Source organism: Ailuropoda melanoleuca, chromosome 5 (assembly GCF_002007445.2).
Source record: "Ailuropoda melanoleuca isolate Jingjing chromosome 5, ASM200744v2, whole genome shotgun sequence".
NCBI classification, from domain to species: Eukaryota; Metazoa; Chordata; class Mammalia; order Carnivora; family Ursidae; genus Ailuropoda; species Ailuropoda melanoleuca.
In genome coordinates, this window is record NC_048222.1 from 55,900,375 (window position 1) to 55,921,765 (window position 21,391).

At 39.3% G+C, this 21,391-nt stretch overlaps 1 protein-coding gene across 7 annotated transcripts in view; it reads left to right on the plus strand.

Annotated features, from left to right (window-relative positions):
* Nucleotides 1-21,391, plus strand: part of ATP8B4 (ATPase phospholipid transporting 8B4 (putative)) — a 247,199-nt gene that overhangs the window by 39,550 nt on the left and 186,258 nt on the right. For all 7 annotated transcript variants that reach the window (XM_034660997.1, XM_034661000.1, XM_034660999.1 and 4 more), the window contains exon 3: nucleotides 17,075-17,133. In XM_034660997.1, the coding sequence (XP_034516888.1) occupies nucleotides 17,075-17,133 (59 nt within the window). The remainder of the gene's footprint in view (nucleotides 1-17,074; nucleotides 17,134-21,391) is intronic.

A 21,391-nucleotide genomic window follows, 5' to 3' on the forward strand; every position in this document is an offset into this window, starting at 1 on the left:
AGCAATTCTCATATCAGATAGACTGGATTTTAAACTAGAGGCCATAGAGAGAGATACAGAAGGGCACTATATTATTCTTAAAGGAAGTATTCAACAAGTGGATATGACAATTATTAATATATATGCCCCCAACAGGGGAGCAGCAAGATACACAAGCCAACTCTTAACCAAAATAAAGAGACATATAGATAAGAACACAGTAATAGTAGGGGACCTCAACACCCCACTATCAGAAATAGACAGAACACCCTGGCAAAAACTAAGCAAAGAATCAAAGGCTTTGAATGCCATACTCGACGAGTTGGACCTCATAGATATATATAGAACACTACACCCCAGAACCAAAGAATACTCATTCTATTCAAATGCCCATGGAACATTCTCAAGAATAGATCATGCTCTGGGACACAAAACAGGTCTCAGCCAATACCAAAAGATTGAAATTATCCCCTGCATATTCTCAGACCACAACGCTCTGAAATTGGAACTCAACCACAAGGAAAAACCTGGAAGAAACTCAAACACTTGGAGGCTAAGAACCATCCTGCTCAAGAATGACTCGATAAACCAGGAAATCAAAAAACAAATTAAACAATTTATGGAGACCAACGAGAATGAATACACAACGGTCCAAAACCTATGGGATACTGCAAAGGCAGTCCTAAGGGGGAAATACATAGCCATCCAAGCCTCACTCAAAAGAATAGAAAAATCTAAAATGCAGTTTCTATATTCTCACCTCAAGAAACTGGAACAGCAACAGAGGGACAGGCCTAACCCACTGACAAGGAAGGAGTTGACCAAGATTAGAGCAGAAATCAATGAATTAGAGACCAGAACCACAGTAGAGCAGATCAACAGGACTAGAAGCTGGTTCTTTGAGAGAATCCATAAAATTGATAGACCACTGGCAAAACTTGTCCAAAAACAAAGAGAAAGGACTGAGATTATTAAAATTATGACTGAAAAGGGAGAGGTCACGACCAGCACCATTGAAATTGCAAGGATTATTAGAAACTTTTATCAACAGCTATATGCCAAAAAACTAAACAATCTGGAAGAGATGGAGGCCTTCCTGGAAACCTATAAACTACCAAGACTGAAACAGGAAGAAATAGATTTCTTAAATAGGCCAATTAACTATGAAGAAATTGAGTCAGTGATAAACAACCTTCCAAATAATAAAACTCCAGGCCCAGACGGTTTTCCTGGGGAATTCTACCAAACATTCAAAGAAGAAATAATACCTATTCTCCTAAAGCTATTTCAAAAAATAGAAACAGAAGGAAAGCTACCAAACTCATTCTATGAGGCTAATATTACCTTGATCCCCAAACCAGGCAAAGACCCCCTCAAAAAGGAGAATTACAGACCGATTTCTCTAATGAATATGGATGCCAAAATCCTCAACAAGATCCTTGCTAATAGAATCCAACAGTACATTAAAAGGATTATCCATCATGACCAAGTGGGATTCATACCTGGGATGCAAGCATGGTTCAACACTCGCAAATCAATCAATGTGATACATCATATCAACAAGAAAAGACTCAAGAACCATATGATCCTCTCAATTGATGCAGAAAAAGCATTTGACAAAATACAGCATCCTTTCCTGATTAAAACCCTTCAGAGTGTAGGAATAGAGGGTACATTTCTCAATCTCATAAAAGCCATCTATGAAAAGCCTACTGCAAGCATTATTCTCAATGGGGAAAAGCTGGAAGCCTTTCCCTTAAGATCAGGAACACGACAAGGATGCCCACTCTCGCCACTATTATTCAACATAGTACTAGAAGTCCTTGCAACAGCAATCAGAAGACAAAAAGGGATCAAAGGTATCCAAATCGGCAAAGAAGAAGTCAAACTGTCTCTCTTTGCAGATGACATGATACTCTATATGGAAAACCCAAAGGAATCCACTCCCAAACTATTAGAAGTTATAGAACAATTCAGTAAGGTGGCAGGATACAAAATCAATGCCCAGAAATCAGTTGCATTTCTATACACGAATAACGAGACTGAAGAAAGAGAAATTAGGGAATCCATCCCATTTACAATAACACCAAAAACCATACGTTACCTTGGAATTAACTTAACCAGAGACGTAAAGGACCTATATGCTAGAAACTATAGATCACTTTTGAAAGATATTGAGGAAGACATAAAAAGATGGAAAAATATTCCATGCTCATGGATTGGAAGAATTAACATAGTTAAAATGTCCATACTACCCAGAGCAATCTACACTTTCAATGCTATCCCGATCAAAATACCGAGGACATTTTTCAAAGAACTGGAACAAATAGTCCTTAAATTTGTATGGAACCAGAAAAGGCCCCGAATCTCCAAGGAACTGTTGAAAAGGAAAAACAAAGCTGGGGGCATCACAATGCCGGATTTCGAGCTGTACTACAAAGCTGTGATCACAAAGACAGCATGGTACTGGCACAAAAACAGACACATCGACCAATGGAACAGAATAGAGAACCCAGAAATGGACCCTCGGCTCTTTGGGCAACTAATCTTTGATAAAGCAGGAAAAAACATCCGGTGGAAAAAAGACAGTCTCTTCAATAAATGGTGCTGGGAAAATTGGACAGCTACATGCAAAAGAATGAAACTTGACCACTCTCTCACACCATACACAAAAATAAACTCCAAATGGATGAAAGACCTCAATGTGAGACAGGAATCCATCAAAATTCTAGAGGAGAACATAGGCAACAACTTCTATGACATCGGCCAGAGCAACCTTTTTCACGACACATCTCCAAAGGCAAGAGAAATAAAAGATAAAATGAACTTATGGGACTTTATCAGGATAAAGAGCTTCTGCACAGCCAAGGAAACAGTCAAAAAAACTAAGAGACAGCCCACGGAATGGGAGAATATATTTGCAAAGGACACCACAGATAAAGGACTGGTATCCAAGATCTACAAAGAACTTCTCAAACTCAATACACGAGAAACAAATAAACAAATCATAAAATGGGCAGAAGATATGAACAGACACTTTTCCAATGAAGACATACAAATGGCTAACAGACACATGAAAAAATGTTCAAAATCATTAGCCATCAGGGAAATTCAAATCAAAACCACACTGAGATACCACCTTACGCCAGTTAGAATGGCAAAGATAGACAAGGCAAGAAACAACAATTGTTGGAGAGGATGTGGAGAAAGGGGATCCCTCCTACATTGTTGGTGGGAATGCAAGTTGGTACAGCCACTCTGGAAAACAGTGTGGAGGTCCCTTAAAAAGTTAAAAATTGAACTACCCTATGACCCAGCCATTGCACTACTGGGTGTTTACCCCAAAGATACAGACGTAGTAAAGAGAAGGGCCATATGCACCCCAATGTTCATAGCTGCATTGTCCACAATAGCCAAATCATGGAAGGAGCCGAGATGCCCTTCAACAGATGACTGGATTAAGAAGCTGTGGTCCATATATACAATGGAATATTACTCAGCTATCAGAAAGAACGAATTCTCAACATTTGCTGCAACATGGACGGCACTGGAGGAGATAATGCTAAGTGAAATAAGTCAAGCAGAGAAAGACAATTATCATATGATTTCTCTCATCTATGGAACATAAGAACTAGGAGGATCGGTAGGGGAAGAAAGGGATAAAGAAAAGGGGGGTAATCAGAGGGGGGAATGAAACATGAGAGACTATGGACTGTGAGAGGCAAACTGAGGACTTCAGAGGGGAGGGGGTGGGGGAAGGGGATAGCCTGGTGATGGGTAGTAAGGAGGGCACGTATTGCATGGTGCACTGGGTGTTATACGCAACTAATGAAGCATCAAACTTTACATCGGAATCTGGGGATGTACTGTATGGTGATTAACACAATATAATAAAATAAAATTTAAAAAAAAAAAATAAAAAAAAATAAAAACTTCAGCCTGTATGGAGCTTACATTTTTGTGGGGGAAGAAGAGAAAGCCAGTCAACAAAATCAATGAATAAGTAAATTATCTTTTACATTTGAGAGGCTGCAATTTTATGAGAATGACGTTCACTAAGGGGCTGCAATTTTGAAAAGGGTAATTGGGGAAGGCTGAATTGAGAAAGACATATTTGAGCAAAGATTTGAAGGAAGTGAGAGAGAGGAGCCATGTAGATCTCTGGAAAAGCATCCTGGTCAGAGGGACTAGCAAGTGCAAAGTCTTTGAGATGGGTGTGTGCCTAGTTCTGTTCAAGGGATAATAAAGAGACTCTCTGTGGATGGAGCTGAATGAACAAGGGGGAGGGTTGTCAGGGCTAGATCCAGTTTTTTTGAGGTCTAAACTAAGACAAAATCAAAATTAAGTGTAATAGGGAATATTTAGAGTAAGAAAAGAAATGCCTATAAATTAAATTTTGAAAATACCACACACATCACAAAATCCAGAAAGAAAAAAAAAAAACCTAAGATCTTCATTAATTCACTGCCTGTCATACCTTTATAGTACCTTTCTTCCTATGTTTTTGTCCCACTATTTCTTTTTTTTTTTTTTTTTAAAGATTTTATTTATTTATTTGACAGAGATAGAGGCAGCCAGAGAGAGAGGGAACACAAGCAGGGGGAGTGGGAGAGGAAGAAGCAGGCTCACAGCAGAGGAGCCTGACGTGGGGCTCGATCCCATAATGCCGGGATCACGCCCTGAGCCGAAGGCAGACGCTTAACCGCTGTGCCACCCAGGCGCCCCTTGTCCCACTATTTCTGATTGTTTCTTATACAACCTTATTCTGCTACATAATTTTCTATAGAAATATTAGAGAATTCAATTTTTCCTCTAGCATAGTTAAAGTTATGATAGTTTAGAATAGTTTTTCAGTTTCATGACTTCAGAATGTCATGTAAAAATTTATGATTGTTAACTGTGAGAAAACATCAAGTTTCCCTCATATCTGAGATGTTACAAATGTACTTGTTACGCGTAGTACTGCTACAAATGGGTTTATGCTCTATAAGGACAGCAATTCTAATAAATTTTATTTTATGTAATCCCATAAAAAAGAATATATGGTATGCTTATTATATATAGTGTGGAAAATACTCAATACTTGGTAATTCCTAATACTACTAATAGGAAATAAATTCTGTTTTAACTAGGAGCTGGTAAAAATGAAATCTTTCACATAAAATTTTACATGTGTGATGACTGGAAGAATTCTGCACAGGCTAACTTCTGTATTGCAAACCTGTGTCCTCCATGATCCACGTAATTCTGGTGCTAGGTATATGGGACATTCTCATGTTGCTGTATGACCTCAGGCCCTACACCTTCATGTTATAACACTGGGCGAGTCCCCACAGAAGTAGGAGTGTTCCTGAGAACCATTCCTAGCCTGGTGGGACTACCAGTGATTTAACTCTGTACAGAAATGACAGTGAATCACATAAATATATTCCAGTAAACACAAACTCAAGGTATTTCCAACTTGACAACCTCTTATCTGAATCCCGATGCCATAAGACATGAGGCAAAGTGTAATGGGGGAAATTAGAGTAGAAGAGACAATGTTCTCTCTTTTTTTTTTTTTTTTTTAAAGATTTTTATTTTTTTATTTGAGAGAGACAGCCAGCAAGAGAGGCAACACAAGCAGGGGGAGTGGGAGAGGAAGAAGCAGGCTCCCAGCAGAATAGTCTGATGTGGGGCTCGATCCCAGAACGCTGGGATCATGCCCTGAGCCGAAGGCAGACGTTTAACGACTGCGCCACCCAGGCGCCCCTGAAGAGACAATGTTCTTAGCCTTCGTGGCTGAAATTTACTTCTGCAAATCAAAATCAGAAACAATACAAATACGCTTATTTTTTAATTAAAATGTTTAATTTTTTCTGGTTTTTTGGCAGTAATTGACATGTATCACTGTATACGTTTAAGTCATATAACATGATGGTTTGATTTACATATATTGTGAAATGATTACCATAATAGATTCAGCTAACATCCATCTTCTTGTGTAGATAAAATAAAAAGAATAAAAAAGAATAGAGGGAGAAAAATTTTCTTGTGATAAGAACTCTTAAGAGCTACTCTTTTGGGGCTCCTGGGTGGCTCAGGTGGTTAAGCGTCTGCCTTCAGCTCAGGTCATGATCCCAGGGTCCTGGGATCCAGCCCCACATTTGGCTCCCTGCTCAGCAGGTAGCCTGCTTCTCCCTCTCCCTTTGCCCCTCCCGCTGCTTGTGCCCTCTCTGTCAAATAAATAAATAAAATCTTTATTAAAAAAAGAAAAGCATCTACTCTCTCAACACGGCAGCATTAGCTACAGTCATCATGTTGTGCGTTGTATCCCTAGTACTTATCTTATCAACATAAGTTTGTGCCTCCCTCTCTTTGCCCTTCCCCGTAACCTCAAGTAGTCTGATCTTTTTCTTTTTTTTTTTTTTTAAAGATTTTATTTATTTATTTGACAGAGATAGAGACAGCCAACGAGAGGGGGAACACAAGCAGGGGGAGTGGGAGAGGAAGAAGCAGGCTCATAACAGAGGAGCCTGATGTGGGGCTCGATCCCATAACACTGGGATCACGCCCTGAGCTGAAGGCAGACGCTTAACCGCTGTGCCACCCAGGCGCCCCGTGATCTCTTTTTCTATGAGTTTATTTGTTTAGGTTTTACATATAAGTGAGATCAGATAGTATTTCTCTTTCTCAGTTTGCATTATTTTACTTAGCACGATGCCTGCCATTGAGGCCCATCCATGTTGTAGGAAACAGTAAGATTTCCTGGCAAACATGTTTCTAGTGCAACTCCCAGGGTCTTGGAATGAAAAGTGCAAGTGAGGTGAGCTGAAGGTTAGGCTTTCTTAGCTCCACGGTAAGTGGGCTTCTGGTGGTTATAATGGGGCAGGTGTGTGAAGATCAGGCAGGGCCCTGAACGCCTTTATAAGAACTTGCTTTTTCTCTTGAGATGGAGCAGCATTGAATGTTTTGAGCAGAGGAAAGAGGTGGTTCTTGTGGTAGGCCTATTAATACCCCTTCTCCCAAAGATGTCCATGTCTTAATCCTTGGAACCTGTGAATATGTTGCCTTCCATAGTAAAAGAAACTTTGGAGATATGGTTAAGGATCCTGGCATAGGATGAATATCCTGGATTACACAGGTGGGCCCACTGTAATCACAAGGTTTCTCATGAGAGGGAGGCAGGAGAATCAGACAAGGTGATGTCCCCTTAGAAGTGGAGGTCAGAGTGATGTGGCCATGAAGCAAGGAATGGGTTCTCCCTGAGAGCTTTTAGGAGGAACTCAGTCCTGATAAAACACCTTGATTTTAGCCTTGTGAGCTCTGCTTTCAGATTTCTGACTTCCAGAATAAAAAGATGACACACATGTGTTGTTTTAAGCAACTGAGTTTGTGACGATTTGCTAGAGCAGCAATAGGAAACTAATATAATTGTAAAAGGATCACTCTGGTTGCTCTACTGAAAGTAGATTATAGGGGCAGGGGTAGAAGCTGGGAGAGCCCAGGGGAGGCTACTGCAGTAGCTGGAGAGAGGAGGGGCGATTTAGACCAGAGTATGGATTGGTGGGTCAGGAGGGGAGTGTGAGAAATGGTCCGATTTCCTTTTAGCCTAAAGTTCTGGCTCCATTGTATCTCTTTTAAAGTATGTTATCTGAAGGCTTCACTAATACATAAACAAAGTGAGGTTCCTAATTTTTCTTTTGTTTTTTTTCACATGTGGTCCACTATTTTGCTAGAAGGGACAGTGGAGGAAAAACTGGAGATGTCCTCTTGAAAAGTCCATATCTTTTCTTAGGTGGCAGACCACCCCTACCAGATGCCTTTTCTTTTCAGTAAATGACTTGGATAAGGTGTTTGGCAAAACACCCTATCATACAGCCCAGTGTGTATCTAGCTGCATAAATTCCCTTCAGAGCTGCTTGAGACAGCTGAAAAGGCATCACCACCTATCTGGACCTGACTTTCTTTTTCTCTGGTTTCCGTGACTTCTGGGCCTCTCCTCTGCTTCCTTACTATGTGGGTATCTGTGGACATGTTCACCCTTCAAAGCATATCGCTGTCTTGTTTGTTTTTCCTTCACTGCAGCCTTGCTCAAAGGAGTTCAATAAATATTTCTGGAATAAATCACTTTGTCTTGGCGCCAGCAGATTTTAATTGCCACATGGATTCAGGGGTCTGAGGCACAGAAACCAATATGTACTAAGGAAACGCAATTTATAAGCCTCATTCATCTCTAAATAACGAATGTAAGCTTTGAAAAACACGGCTTCCTGTGCAACCCCTGAGATACCAGAGAAGAGACATCTTCAGATTTCCTTACCCTGTGTCTTTATTTTCTACCTGGGGTTCTTTCCTCTCACTTGGTGATAGGTTGCTTGCTTTCCCTTGGATGGCCAGAAAGTGTCTCACAGTGGAAAATTAAATGTCCTCCAGCTTCTTCTAGGCTCTTGTGATTCTTGGGGGTAGATCCTGATTTAATTTTTCTTTTTGAAAGGGGATGCTGTAGGAAGATACAGCTATTTTTCATCTTTACAGAAAACACTCTGATCCTGGCCCAGTCCATAAAAATGCATTTTTTTTTTTTTTGCTATACACAATCAAATTATAAAAGAATGGAAATAAAAACCAACAGTCTAGCACTGGGGCCATATGAGAAAGGGTGCAAAGAAAGCAGTAAGTTTTGAACGGGGGTTTGGGAGAGTACTCTCAGCAAGGACTGCCCAAAGTATCCACGAAGAGGGTAGACAGGTTCTCTAGGACAGCCTCCACCAGGAAGCAGAGAGAAGCCTAGAAGCCATGGAATGTGAGAGGTCCCAGGGCTGCAGGGTTAATTGGGAAGGAGTGTGTATTTGAAGTATAGCCTGGAGCATGGCGTTCAATGACAAAGTCCTCTTTTTCCTCTCCTTGACAGTACCATCTGCCATCTCCTTATACCCAGAATATCTGCCAAACTGCCTTTACAAGAGCGGCAGCTCAGTGTTTGAAATCTGATTGTACTGCATAGTCTTGTGAGGCCTTTATTTTCCTCATCTGTAAAATGGAACCAACAATAGCATATACCTGCTGATACCTGGATTGTTTTGAGGAATAATGAAGTAATGTATGCGAAACAGTTCATATAGTATCTAGTTTTTAACCAATGCTCAATACATGTTAGCTGTTATGATTCTCATTATGTTGTAGTAATTCTTAACTTTTTAGTTGTGGAATCTATACTTACAGAAAGCAGTATGCCAGGGATTTATATGATTTTATCGATTTTTACTTGTAACTTGTGTAATCCCATTCATGTATGGTGGAAAAAGAACGAACTGGTTAAAATTTTTTATATTTCTTTGTGAAGCTATAGTAAGCCATGGGAGGAATCGAGCTTCCAATAAATCAAATTTTCCAAATATCTGGACCTGATGAGCAAATTGGCTCAGCCAAGAGGAAAACAAACCCAAGGCCTTTTAGTATTTGTTTGAATCCCCTAACTGTGTTTCCAAGCTCTTTTGTGAGGACAAGAATAAAAAAATTTGTGGGAAGATTTTTCTTTTTTGCCTCAATTCTCTTTAGTTTGCTGTTCAAATGTCAGTAAGTCCCAGCAGCCGCAGGTCACCGCTGGGTTTCAATAGGAAACCCCGATTTAGGACACATATTTTTCAATTGTATCAGAATGTGCTTTTGGAGTCAAATCAGGAAATCTTGAAGGGCGGGGAACTCTTTTCTTTAAAGCTCTCCCCACTCATTGTTCTTTCCTCATGTCTTTAATGAATTGCTTTGGCTTCCAACCACAAGACCAGATTGTGAAGAATGAAAGAAAATTCAGAAAGGAAAAAGCTTAAGTTATTGATTTGGCTTCAGGGTATTTTTCTGAGACTTCTGACCCAACCCAAAAAACCAACAACAACCCCAAACGACACTCCATGTTTGGAGACATTCTTCAGCTTTTGGATTGGGACCAACCTTGTTGAGGAAGTACTAGTAGTTACTGTCAGCAGGGTTTATACAGAGCCCCCAAATTTTTTGTGGTGCTTCATCGTTTCATGATTTTGGGGATCGAAAGCCAGTTGCCTGAAGACTGTCTCCCAAACCACATTTGGTGAAGGACAAAATGCTCTGGAGTTAATTGAAGAAAGACAGTTGTGTTCACTAATTAGGAATTTGTAGTTGCTGTGATCACTTATGGGTCAAATGGAAGCCTTCTAAATCTTTCTCCTTACTCTTGGTCTTTTAACAGAGCTATTGCACTCACCAACTAGTCTTAAATATTAAGGTGTTAGGAGTTGTTCATAGACAAACTAAGAGGAAAAAAAGACTTAAATGCCTGCTGGCAGCAGAAGCTGAATCTTATCTAAGTTGTTATGGTATGAGGGACAAGAGCCCAGATTAGGGGTTGGGTGTTGCCCACAACAACCTGGGGAAGAATCAATGGGTATTTGCCAGTTTCCACTAAGAATATTCAGAAAATTACTTCAGATCCTTTTGACAAATAATAATACAAGCAGCTTTAAGACTGTTCAAGCTTGGGTGATTTCTTTTTTCACCTATTTGCTATTTTTTTTTTAAGAAAATAGTTTTTTTGGTCATTTTTCTGTTTGCAGAGTGCTTTCCGTATATTTTCTTATATGATGATGTCAACACAAAGTGGCATTATTTTTCTGAGGAACCACAGATAAGGAGAGGTCATGAGTTAAAACGTGCTCACACACATAGTTGGTAGAAGGAAGATCTCAGGCCTCTGGCTTAAAGATCCAGGCCTCCTTCTCTTGTATGAGTGCTCTGTCATCAAACTCTCATTTTTATGGGTCCCAAAGGTCTTGGTAACAAAGAACAACATCTCAACTGAGGTTAAAAATTTCCAGCAGGGCTGTGTTTTGTCCCTCCCATCTTTCAAACTTGTGTTTTAGTGATTGGATAACAATTGAATTTTTTTTTTAACTTTTTAATAAAGACTTTATTTATTGATTTGAGAGCGAGAGTGAAAGGGAGCATGAGCAGGAGGAGGGGCAAAGGGAGAGGGAGAAGCAGGCTCCCTGCTGAGCAGGGAGTCCCAAAGATGCTGGGCTGGATCCCAGGACCCGCAGATCTTGACCTGAGCTGAAGTCAGATGCTTTTTTTTTTTTTTAAGATTTTATTTATTTATTAGAGAGAGAGACAGCCAGCAAGAGAGGGAACACAAGCAGGGGGAGTGGGAGAGGAAGAAGCAGGTTCCCAGCGGAGGAGCCCGATGAGGGGCTCGATCCCAGGACTATGGGATCACGCCCTGAGCCGAAGGCAGATGCTTAACCGCTGTGCCACCCAGGCGCCCCTGAAGTTAGATGCTTAACCAACTGAGCCATCCAGGTGCCCCAACACTTGGATGTTCTTGATGCATCTTGTCCTTCCAAATGGAAAGACAAGCATATGCACATACATAGGTTTCAGATAATAAAACCATATCCACTTATCAGCTGCCCAGTCAGATAATTATTGTAGGGAGGTATAGGGTATTTATCCTGAAACTAAGATTACTCTTTTGGTAAATGTTTCCTAACATTTAACTGATTTATAAATGACCACTTCATAAAATAAATAAGGTATCCTTATTTAGTTGCCTTGGATAAGGTAACAGGAAGCATATGGCTCGAAGATAAGCATTCTATGAGTGCTTTATTGATCTTTTGATTGAGACAGGCATCAAATTATACTGGCCTTTGAGTTTCAGAAAGTAAAGGCTACTTCCATTATACTATGTGAAGGAGGACTTTGTGGGTTTAATTACCTATTTTTTACCATACCTATTTTTCTATATTCTGGAGCAGATTCAAAATAAGTGTCTAAGATAATTCTGCCTCTGCTAATGGCTCTTCTCCTTGCTTGCTGAAATGATGAAGGATAGCTTCCTATTTAGGTAAATGTCTTTGTTAGGCTCCTCAGCTGTCACAAAAGAACGTTAACACTATTACCAGTTTGATTTTCTGTCCCAAGAATCTGTACTCAGCTAGCAACACAGCATAGCAGTTCTTTAGGTGTTTTTCAGGAATTCCAATCTGAAACTCAGTCATTTAGCATTTAGCACAAGTGCAGTTGACAGAAATAATTAGGATGATTTCTGAAAGGACATGCAATTTATTTATTTTTCTAAATATCCTAAAATACATTCCTGAATTTAATCAGCTCAGTAGAGACTGAATATGAGAGCCTAGCATCGGGCCCTCTGAATTGTGTTTGGAACGACATCCCTAGAATTGTTACAAAACACAGCTCTTAAAAACTCATTTTATGTGCTTTGTATCAATGACTTCTTTATGAGGATTTCTTAGAGAAATTGTTTGAGCCAAGAACTAATACATAATTGTACTTTTCCTGAGCAACTGGTTTATTTTTGCCGTACAGGCTGTGAAATAAATGGAAATAGACAAGCCTTTCCTTTTTCTGTAGAATTTGTGGCTCACTTAGAACGAGTATGTAGGTGATCATGTCAGGTAGCTTTATTTTCATTGTTGAGTACAGTTGATTATCATCCTTGCTTCTATATCTTCTTTAACTCCATTTTTAAAATATTTAAACTATTTCCCTGTTGTATAGTCCTGAGTCATTTTGGAAATGATCTTGTATGTTAACACTCTCACATGTCTGAAAGTGTTATTATTGCCCCTTCACACTTGATTGATTATTTGGCTGCATATAGAATTCTGAGATCAAACATACTTTTCCTTGAAACTAGAAGGCGTCACTTCAGTGTCTTCTATGACCCTTTTTGCTGATGAGAAATTTCATGTTAGTCCAATTCTCAGGTCTCTAGGGCTAACGATTTTTTTTTTCCTCTTCTGGAATTTAAAAATATTTTGCTTTGTATTTGGAGCTCAAAATTTTGTGGAGATCTGTGGGTCCATTTTCATTCATTCTGACTGGCACTTGGTGGCTTTTTCACTTTGAAGAGTTAGGTCTTACTTTGGTGCAGGGAAATTTTCTTCTGTTTACTTGATTATTTCTACTTATCCATTGTTGATGTTCCCTTCTACTAAGTGTTCTTTTCACATCTTCCTCCTCTTTGTCATTTTGCTATGTATTTTAAGAGCTTTCTTCAGTTTTATTTTTCATTAGGTCTATCCTACCTGTTTTTCCATTAGTAGTAGTTTTAATTTTTAGGAACTCTTTCTTGTTCTGTTATCTTTGTTCCTATCAGCTTGTTCTTGCTTCATGGAAGCCATAACTTCTTGAATATCTTCAAGGTACTAATTAGCATAAAAACTCTTTCACCCATCCATTTTCAGCATTATCTCTTCCTCTTGCATCCTTCTCTTTTGTGCTATTGATTTTTCTCAGACATCTGGTGACTTAGAGTTGTTGGTTTGAGTTAACATAAGAGGGCAATTGTAAATGTCTTTACCCTGGCCAGCCCTCTCCTTTAAATTGGAAGGCTAGTGATGTAGTCAGCTCCACAGGGAGGTTTTTCTGTGTATCTTAGTTTTTTCTGGCTGCTATAGCAGAATACCATAAACTGGGTGGCTTATAAACAACAGAAATTTATTTATCACAGTCTGGAGATTAGGAAGTCCAAGATCAAGGAGTCAGTGCATTTGTTGTCTGGTGAGAGCCTGCTTCCTGGTTCACAGATGGCTGCCTTCTTGATGTATCCTCACATGATGCAAGGGGCAAGGGACTCTCTGGGGCCTCTTTTATAAGGGCACTAATCCCACTCATGAGGGCTCTACTCTCATAACCTAATCACCTCCCAAAGGCCCTCAAATATTATCTCATTGGGAATCTTCCAACATAGAAATTTTGGGGGGCCATAAACATTCAGTCTATAGTCTGGCAAATCCCACAGCTGCGTCTCTAAGGCAGGGTTTGCTAGGACCTGAGTCTCCCGTAGCTGATGTGGAGGTTCAGAGCTGCTTCTCTCTTCGATTTGAATACCCACTCTTGGTTTCCTCTCCAGGCATGTTGCCTAATCTCTTTAATGAGCGAGGGTAGGAGGATATGGGGGGTCCACCTAGCTCTATTTTTCTTTAATTATTCTGGTGATTCTCCAAAACTAGAATGCACAGATAATTTATCTTCCAGGCCAAGACACTTTTGAAAGTGGAAAGTTATTTTGCCAAGACAATAGGCATAAACTGGGACTGTCACTCTATCTATGACACATTTTCAACCTTTGTATTTATTGATTGAATTTGGAACTTCTCTGGGGCTTCACCGATAATGTTTAAAATTTATGAACCTCTGCTAGCCTTCACTCTTGTTTTTCAGCACTGTTATATTTTTATTCTTTTTAAAAACATATTGCTGATCTTTCAGTGAGATCTGGTGGGAAGGGGGGTAGAAGGACCTACCTAGTTTGCTATCTTGAACTGGAAGCTCTTTGAACTTCACTTTAAACATATGCTGGCTCACTATATTTTATACATCCTTGTGTATCACTTTACTCCTTTTTGGAACCACACAAATTCAGTGATAACGATTATGTAGCAGTGAGCTTACCCTAGTAAATCCTAAATGTCCTGGTGGGTACTTTTCTTTCAGTACTCTCACAGCTGGATGGGTCCTGCAATGCCTATGAAATTTTGGGCACTACATCATTGAACCTCTGAGCAATTCTCAATGGGAGTTGTTCATGGAGGATTCATTTACAGCTTCCTTTTCTTACAGGATGTGACTTATTGCCAAGAGGGGTTTCTATCCCTTCACCCACTGTCCGAGCACATTTAAGAATGTCAGTTCTTGGTCTAGCCTAGTTAGGTTAAAAGCAGAAAACTGTAGGGATATAGAACCAAAGCCAGAATTTTGCAGAGCTTAGTGAAGGGATAGAAAAATATGCCAGAGTTTATTTATAAAGACTCAGTTTAGAAAGACTGTACCTATTGGAAGGACAGAGCAAAGATACAGATTTAATAATGATTTAGAAGACGAAAGAGGACTTTCCTGTCCCTAACAAAGTCTCATGGGACAAGAGCAATGTGGATACCCTGAAGAACATCCAAACACTCCTAGCCCAGAAATTACTCTTCTGGCCACTTTGGGAAAGGGTTATTCTCAGTTCTTGGAGAGGGTGGTTACACTGGACAGGAATCAAGATTCTGGTGTTTAGAGTGAGTAAAACTAGCTGCAGAACGGTAGAATTCTATCCCTGGATGTGCTCCATATAAATATGAACTTTAAAAATAATCATCTGAATGTGTATGATGTAAACTAAAGGCAATTAATATAAAATTAACATGTCTCAGTTTTGACTTAGAGCTAAAGTTAATCTTTAAGTTATAAGCAGGATCCCAGATAGGCCAGGTTAACCTTTGCTCTGCAGAAGAGAGCCCCAACCTTCACCCTCGCAATAATATTTGTTGTTTTCCTGTCAGCAGTTTTACTATGCCTGCGTTACTGTAGGAATGTTTAAACAAATCATCCAAGCCTTTTAAGCTTTAAGAACCCTCACCCTCCAAAATACCATTTTGGGCTTTGATATTTTTGCTTTTTGTTAGGGAACCAGTAAGAAGGGGAGGATGGTGCCTTTATAGCCAGTGTTTGAAATGTTTCCTTCAGGGGATGGTTGGTTAGGAGGTTGCCTCCTGGTGAGTTCTGGATTTCAGAGTTATATATGTTAGGGGCAAGCCCACTCAGTGTGGTCAGTTGTGGACATCAATCCAATATTGTTCTACCAGAAATTAGGTGAGCTAACCTTGAAAACAGGAACAGTCACAGAGAACTAACTTCATTACATAGGTAAAAAGAAAGCCATGTAGGTGGATGTCAAACAGACAAACATTCCACAAAAGTTAGAGACTCAACCATGAGCAAAGACGGGGTGTCGTTTATCAGCAGCAGTTCTCAGAGGTGAACACAACATCATACTTGAGACTTGAACCAAAGAGACTGTAGAGACATTTACACTCGTCTTGGACTTTTGGGAAAAAGTAGTCACTTCTTACAAATCATGGTGCCTGGTATTTGGAGGATGGGGGTGGTGATAGAATATATTCCTTTCTCCCTGCCCCTCCTCTTCATCTCCCTCTTCTTTGTCCTCTCACTTCTACTTTCAGGTCTTCTCTTTGCTTTCCCCTTGCTCTTCCTCCCCATCCCTAATATATGACTCTAAGTTACTTTCCACCCTCCAGTCTTCTTTATCTCTGTGGTTGTACAACATGTACCTTCTCTAAACTCAGACTTTTACCACTATCCCTATACTTTTTACTGCCTGTAAATGTACTTTATCCAAACTCAGACTTTTACCACTATCCCTACACTTTTTACCACCTGTCACTTACCCAGGTGGAGAACTGTGGGATTAAAGGAATCCCAGGTGAAATGATGAAGTCATTCACCATGAGTGTTCAACATTGACATCTGGTGATTATTTTGCTGGTCTTCATCCCATAGCTTTCATTATTCCAACATTATCCCTTTGTCAACTCTGAATTCAGTAAACTGGAGCAAGAAGTTGCTACTTTTACTACAAAAATGTGCACTGCTGGTGTTTCTGGGGGCACTGTCTCTTCTTTCCCTCTGCAAATTTTAATTTCTATACATCATAATCTTTGAATTTGTTGTTCTTTTATTTTGTTATTGTATTGGTGTTTGCATTTGTTTCCAGAAGATTTTTTTTGGCTACTTCCAGCAAAGGGCAAGTCTCCATCTCCTGGTGATGTGCAGTGCCTCTCAATATGCCTGGGTTGTTTAGAAATATCACCTTTGCTCATTGACCTTAAGGCCCCTGACCTCACTGGCCACTTCAGTATGTTTTGCATTTGGCTACATTGTATTTCGTCACTTTGTAGCCAAAAGAAAAGAAAAAATCTCTTCCCAGGGTGGCATTTGACTGTTAGCAGCCTTCTCATTTAGGACCCACTTGGAGTTAAGAGAAAGGGTCTTTGTGGAACTAAAGGGATGTAGAAATTGGAGACACATAATGTTTTGTTTTATGGCTGGCATCAGAATTACAATGAGACACATTTCAGCTTTCCATTTTGGGACTTTCCAACGCATGTTCCAACACTTAGGCTGGAAAAAACCAATGCCCTTCAGATTTCAAAGGAAAGAATTCTTGCAACCTTGAGACAATCAAAGTAACCTAAGTGATGTTAGTTTAATGAGTTATATGTTTCTTTGTGTCAGAAATTTAATTTCATACCTGATTTCTCTTTCTCTTTAGAAGTGGAACGGATAGTGAAAGCCAATGACCGTGAATATAATGAAAAGTTCCAGTATGCAGTGAGTAAAACATACACAGAGCACACATGCTGGGATGGGATTTACCTTAAGAACACTTGAATTCATGCCTTCTGGAACTTTATGACTTCACCAAAAACTTTCTTTGTTTAAACCCATTTTGGTATCAGATTTTAGCAATATTTATACACTTATTTTTGTCCTGCAGTAAGAGTGGTTGGTATGCTCTTTGGTGTAGGAAGAAGATAATTGATGCTTAGTTCATTGTGGTGCTAATTTGGCCGCTAGAATACATAGGAAAATATAAACATGGGCCTCTAAGGTAATACTTGGTGATAGAAGTGGTGGTATTGACTGATGGGTGATAAATAGCTTTGGGGGATTTTCTGTAAGTAACTCAGGCTGAATGTGGAAAAGTATAGTAGGACAAAATTCCAGGTCCTGAATGATTGTGTTTATCAAATGAGGAGTGAGAATGATTAGTGAAAATGTATGGGCTTTACGTTTATACTGAACTACTTTTTAAAAAATGTTTAATGAGGATTTTTTTCATTTACATTAGAAATATTTATTGTCTATTAAGTGACTGGCACTGTTCTAGGAACTTGGGATACATTGATGAACAACTTCATGAATTACATGATGGGCCCTCGTAAAGATATTTTCATCTTTCTATGACTCAACCTAAGTTGCTACATGGAGGCTTTTATAGGCTCTAAGAAAGATAACTGATAGAATCAATTTTGTGGGTGACATTTGACTTATAAGACCTGCTATAAGATTGAGTACACGGGCACATTTGATGAAAGTCTGAATTCAGAGATGGTTTTGATAACTGTGAAGGCCGGGTAGACATTGACAGGATGCAGTTAGGCACTAGCTAGGTGACAGAGTTTTGCCCAATGGATAATTTTTAGCATTTTGTTCTTATTGGCAGGTCTTTCCCATATATGGAGATGGATGCATTGGGCTATTGTAGTTTGGTACTATTAAGCATTCAACAAAGGTGGCTAACAATTCCTCTTTTCTCATGCTGTGCTAGTCATGTAATTATAATTTGTTCAATGAAAGTTTTCCTACAAAGAATTAGTGCACTGGCTCTATGACAGATTTCTCATTATAAAATAATATATTGAAACTCTGATTTTATTTATCAATCTTGTAAGCTTGGTTAACATAAGTCTGCCCTTGAGAGAAGGAATCCTTCTCAGGAGGCTGATGAACATGTTTCTTAGCCTGAAAGAATGAGACTAAAATTCCCCATGGTGATTAATGCCACTCTGTGTGGCTTCTAGTTTTTTGGCCCCTCTGATCATCACCAGACTTGGCCCCATGCCTTTCTATCCATTCTACAGCTAGTCCTTTAACTGTAGAGGATGACCCTTGAAAGCCTTGACCATCAAACCCCAAATAAGAGGACTAGATATATGTATATTTTAAGACCTTGGGGAAAACAGTAAGTAATCTGCTGTGAGATAATTATGCATTTAAGTATTTGGCTGTGTTTACTTGTTTTCCAACGTGTAACAAGTATTTTCATTCTGTGAGTAGAAACTCTATAAGGAGAGCCATACTTTATTTATTTGCCTTTGTGAGACTAGACAGGTTTTTCTACTTAGGTATTTTTACCTAATTTATGAAATATTTCAAACTTACAGAGCAGCATCGGAAATGACACCTGTGTGCCCACCACTCAGATTAAATAAATGTTAACGGTTGGCCATGATTGTTTCAGATCTTTTAAAAGTAATAAACCAATGATACAGAGATGGTTTTCTCTTGAGCTCACATGATATTGAACAAAAGCACACAGATCTGTGGCTGTAGCTGTGTTTTCTCTTGAGCTTCGTAACAACAAAACAGTAGAACAGTATTCCATGGCTATAGCAGATCAAATAACGCAGTTCGGTCTCTTAAGTGAAAACCTTTCAAGGAAAGAACAAAACTCATTATGAGCTGACAAAACCAAGAAGGACAAGAGTTGAGAAAGGGAGGCTGCAGAGCAGAGGGGGCACAGGTATCCCTGGTTTATTGATCATTGCTGTGGCTCAGAGAGGATGAGGCAGGCCTCCCTAACTGGGCATGGTCCCCAATAGACACAGCTGATACTGTCTTGATTTGGGAACTCCCAACTAGACGCCTGGCCATACGGTGAACTGTGGGGCCATTCTCAGCCCTAGTTTACTCAGCTGCAAGTTGGGGATGATGCAAGTACTAATTTCATAGAGTTATTGTAAGGATTAAAGTAGAGTAACTCACAATGACCCTATGAGCTAGTCTGTGTAGAGATGAGATTTGAATCTATGTCTGATTTTAAAGCTTTTAAACCATTTGCTATATGGAATATGTTTGTAAGAAAGGTGGAAGCCCGGGGCCTCTCGCTCAACCTTGCCCAGCTTTAAAGGATATTACCCCAAACAGAAGTAGATTTGAAGGGACCTCAATAGAACTTAGGGAGAATGCTTTTAATTGAAAAAGCAATATTCTCACTTTAACGCTAAAAAGGAGTGGAAATAAACTGAAACTTTTAATGAAAAGGATAAAAGGAGAACTGGTGAAGTCCGCCCAGATGTAGTGGAAGAGTGTTTTGGGATAAAATAGACCATAGTTTTGAATCCTTTCTCTCATTTGCTAACTTGTGATCTCAGTTTGTGTCTGAACATCAGTTATTTCATCTATGAAATAGGGAATTTCTTCATAGGACCATTTATTAAAGATTAAATGAGATAATTTATATAAAATATTTGATAATAGTGAGACTAGCAAATATACATGCATACCTCCTACAGTGTACCCGGCCCTGTGCTCAACATTTTATGTGGATTTTTCTCTTAAAGCAAACATGGTGGTGGACAAGTAGTCACAATAAATTATAGATGCCCTATAAAGCATTGGATAGAGTAAGATAGCAATAATAGCAATGTTAGGAAGATAGTGAAAAATTGGCTAGAGTTCTATAAGCTGTTTTTGTTGTAAGTGTCATGCCAAAAAATGAGCAGATCTGTGATACTGACGGTGTAGAAGTTGCTGATGGTGCAATGGTTAGAGAAATAAGACCAACAGCGTAAATGATTGTGGTCATAGCGAACCCCTCCCTGCCCTGCCAAATAAGCCACGTGGAAATGAGAATTAATCAAGGAGGTGTTTATTGATTACTTACCCTGTGCAAAGCATTTGACGAGGTTAGGAAATTTTCCCAACGCTCTCAGCATGGATATTGATGGGTAGATCCATGACTAACGGTGATAATAATAGTAATAAAGATAGTGGTACTAATAAGAGCTTACACACCTGTGGTGCTTACCATATGAAAAGCATGGTTTGAAGCACTCTACTATAGTGAACTTACTTAACTTCACCATAATTCTATGAATAAGAGCACTTTTATTATCTCACTTCTCTGTGTAAAAAACATTGAGGCGCAGAGATCTCACTCAAGTGACTTGTTAAGGTCGCACAGCTAGATAATAGCTCCCATTCACCTGGAATTCTAATTCAGATTGGCCAGATTTCAAAGCCTGTTTTTCCCTTGATACCATGCTGTTCTTTTGACCAATCCTGAAAAACACCACCAATAAAACAAACAAAATCTCCCAAATCTCCTCTCCTTCCCTTGCATACCTACTTATAAAATATTTATACTCTGAGACAGAGGCAGATAAGGGAGATAAAAAAATTTTTTTACAAATGTGAGGCTAAGAATGACCTTAAATCTTATGCTTAGCATTTGTAAATGAGAACATGGGAGAAAAATTTACACAAAGCTCAGATAAATGTGATTTCCATAAACCCTAAGCCTGGCTAAGCTAATGTTTCTCTTTGAAGGCTGAAGGAAGATATTTCAATACTAGAGAACCTTAATTTATCAACAAAGCCTAAAGCTTCAAGGCACATTATAGGATACAGCACAGGCTTAAAAAAATGATCAAAAGGGCTTTTAAGAGATAAAGAGAAGGGCCATATGCACCCCAATGTTCATAGCAGCATTGTCCACAATAGCTAAATCATGGAAGGAGCCGAGATGCCCTTCAACAGATGACTGGATTAAGAAGCTGTGGTCCATATATACAATGGAATATTACTCAGCTATCAGAAAGAACGAATTCTCAACATTTGCTGCAACATGGACGGCACTGGAGGAGATAATGCTAAGTGAAATAAGTCAAGCAGAGAAAGACAATTATCATATGATTTCTCTCATCTATGGAACATAAGAACTAGGAGGATCGGTAGGGGAAGAAAGGGATAAAGAAAAGGGGGGTAATCAGAAGGGGGAATGAAACATGAGAGACTATGGACT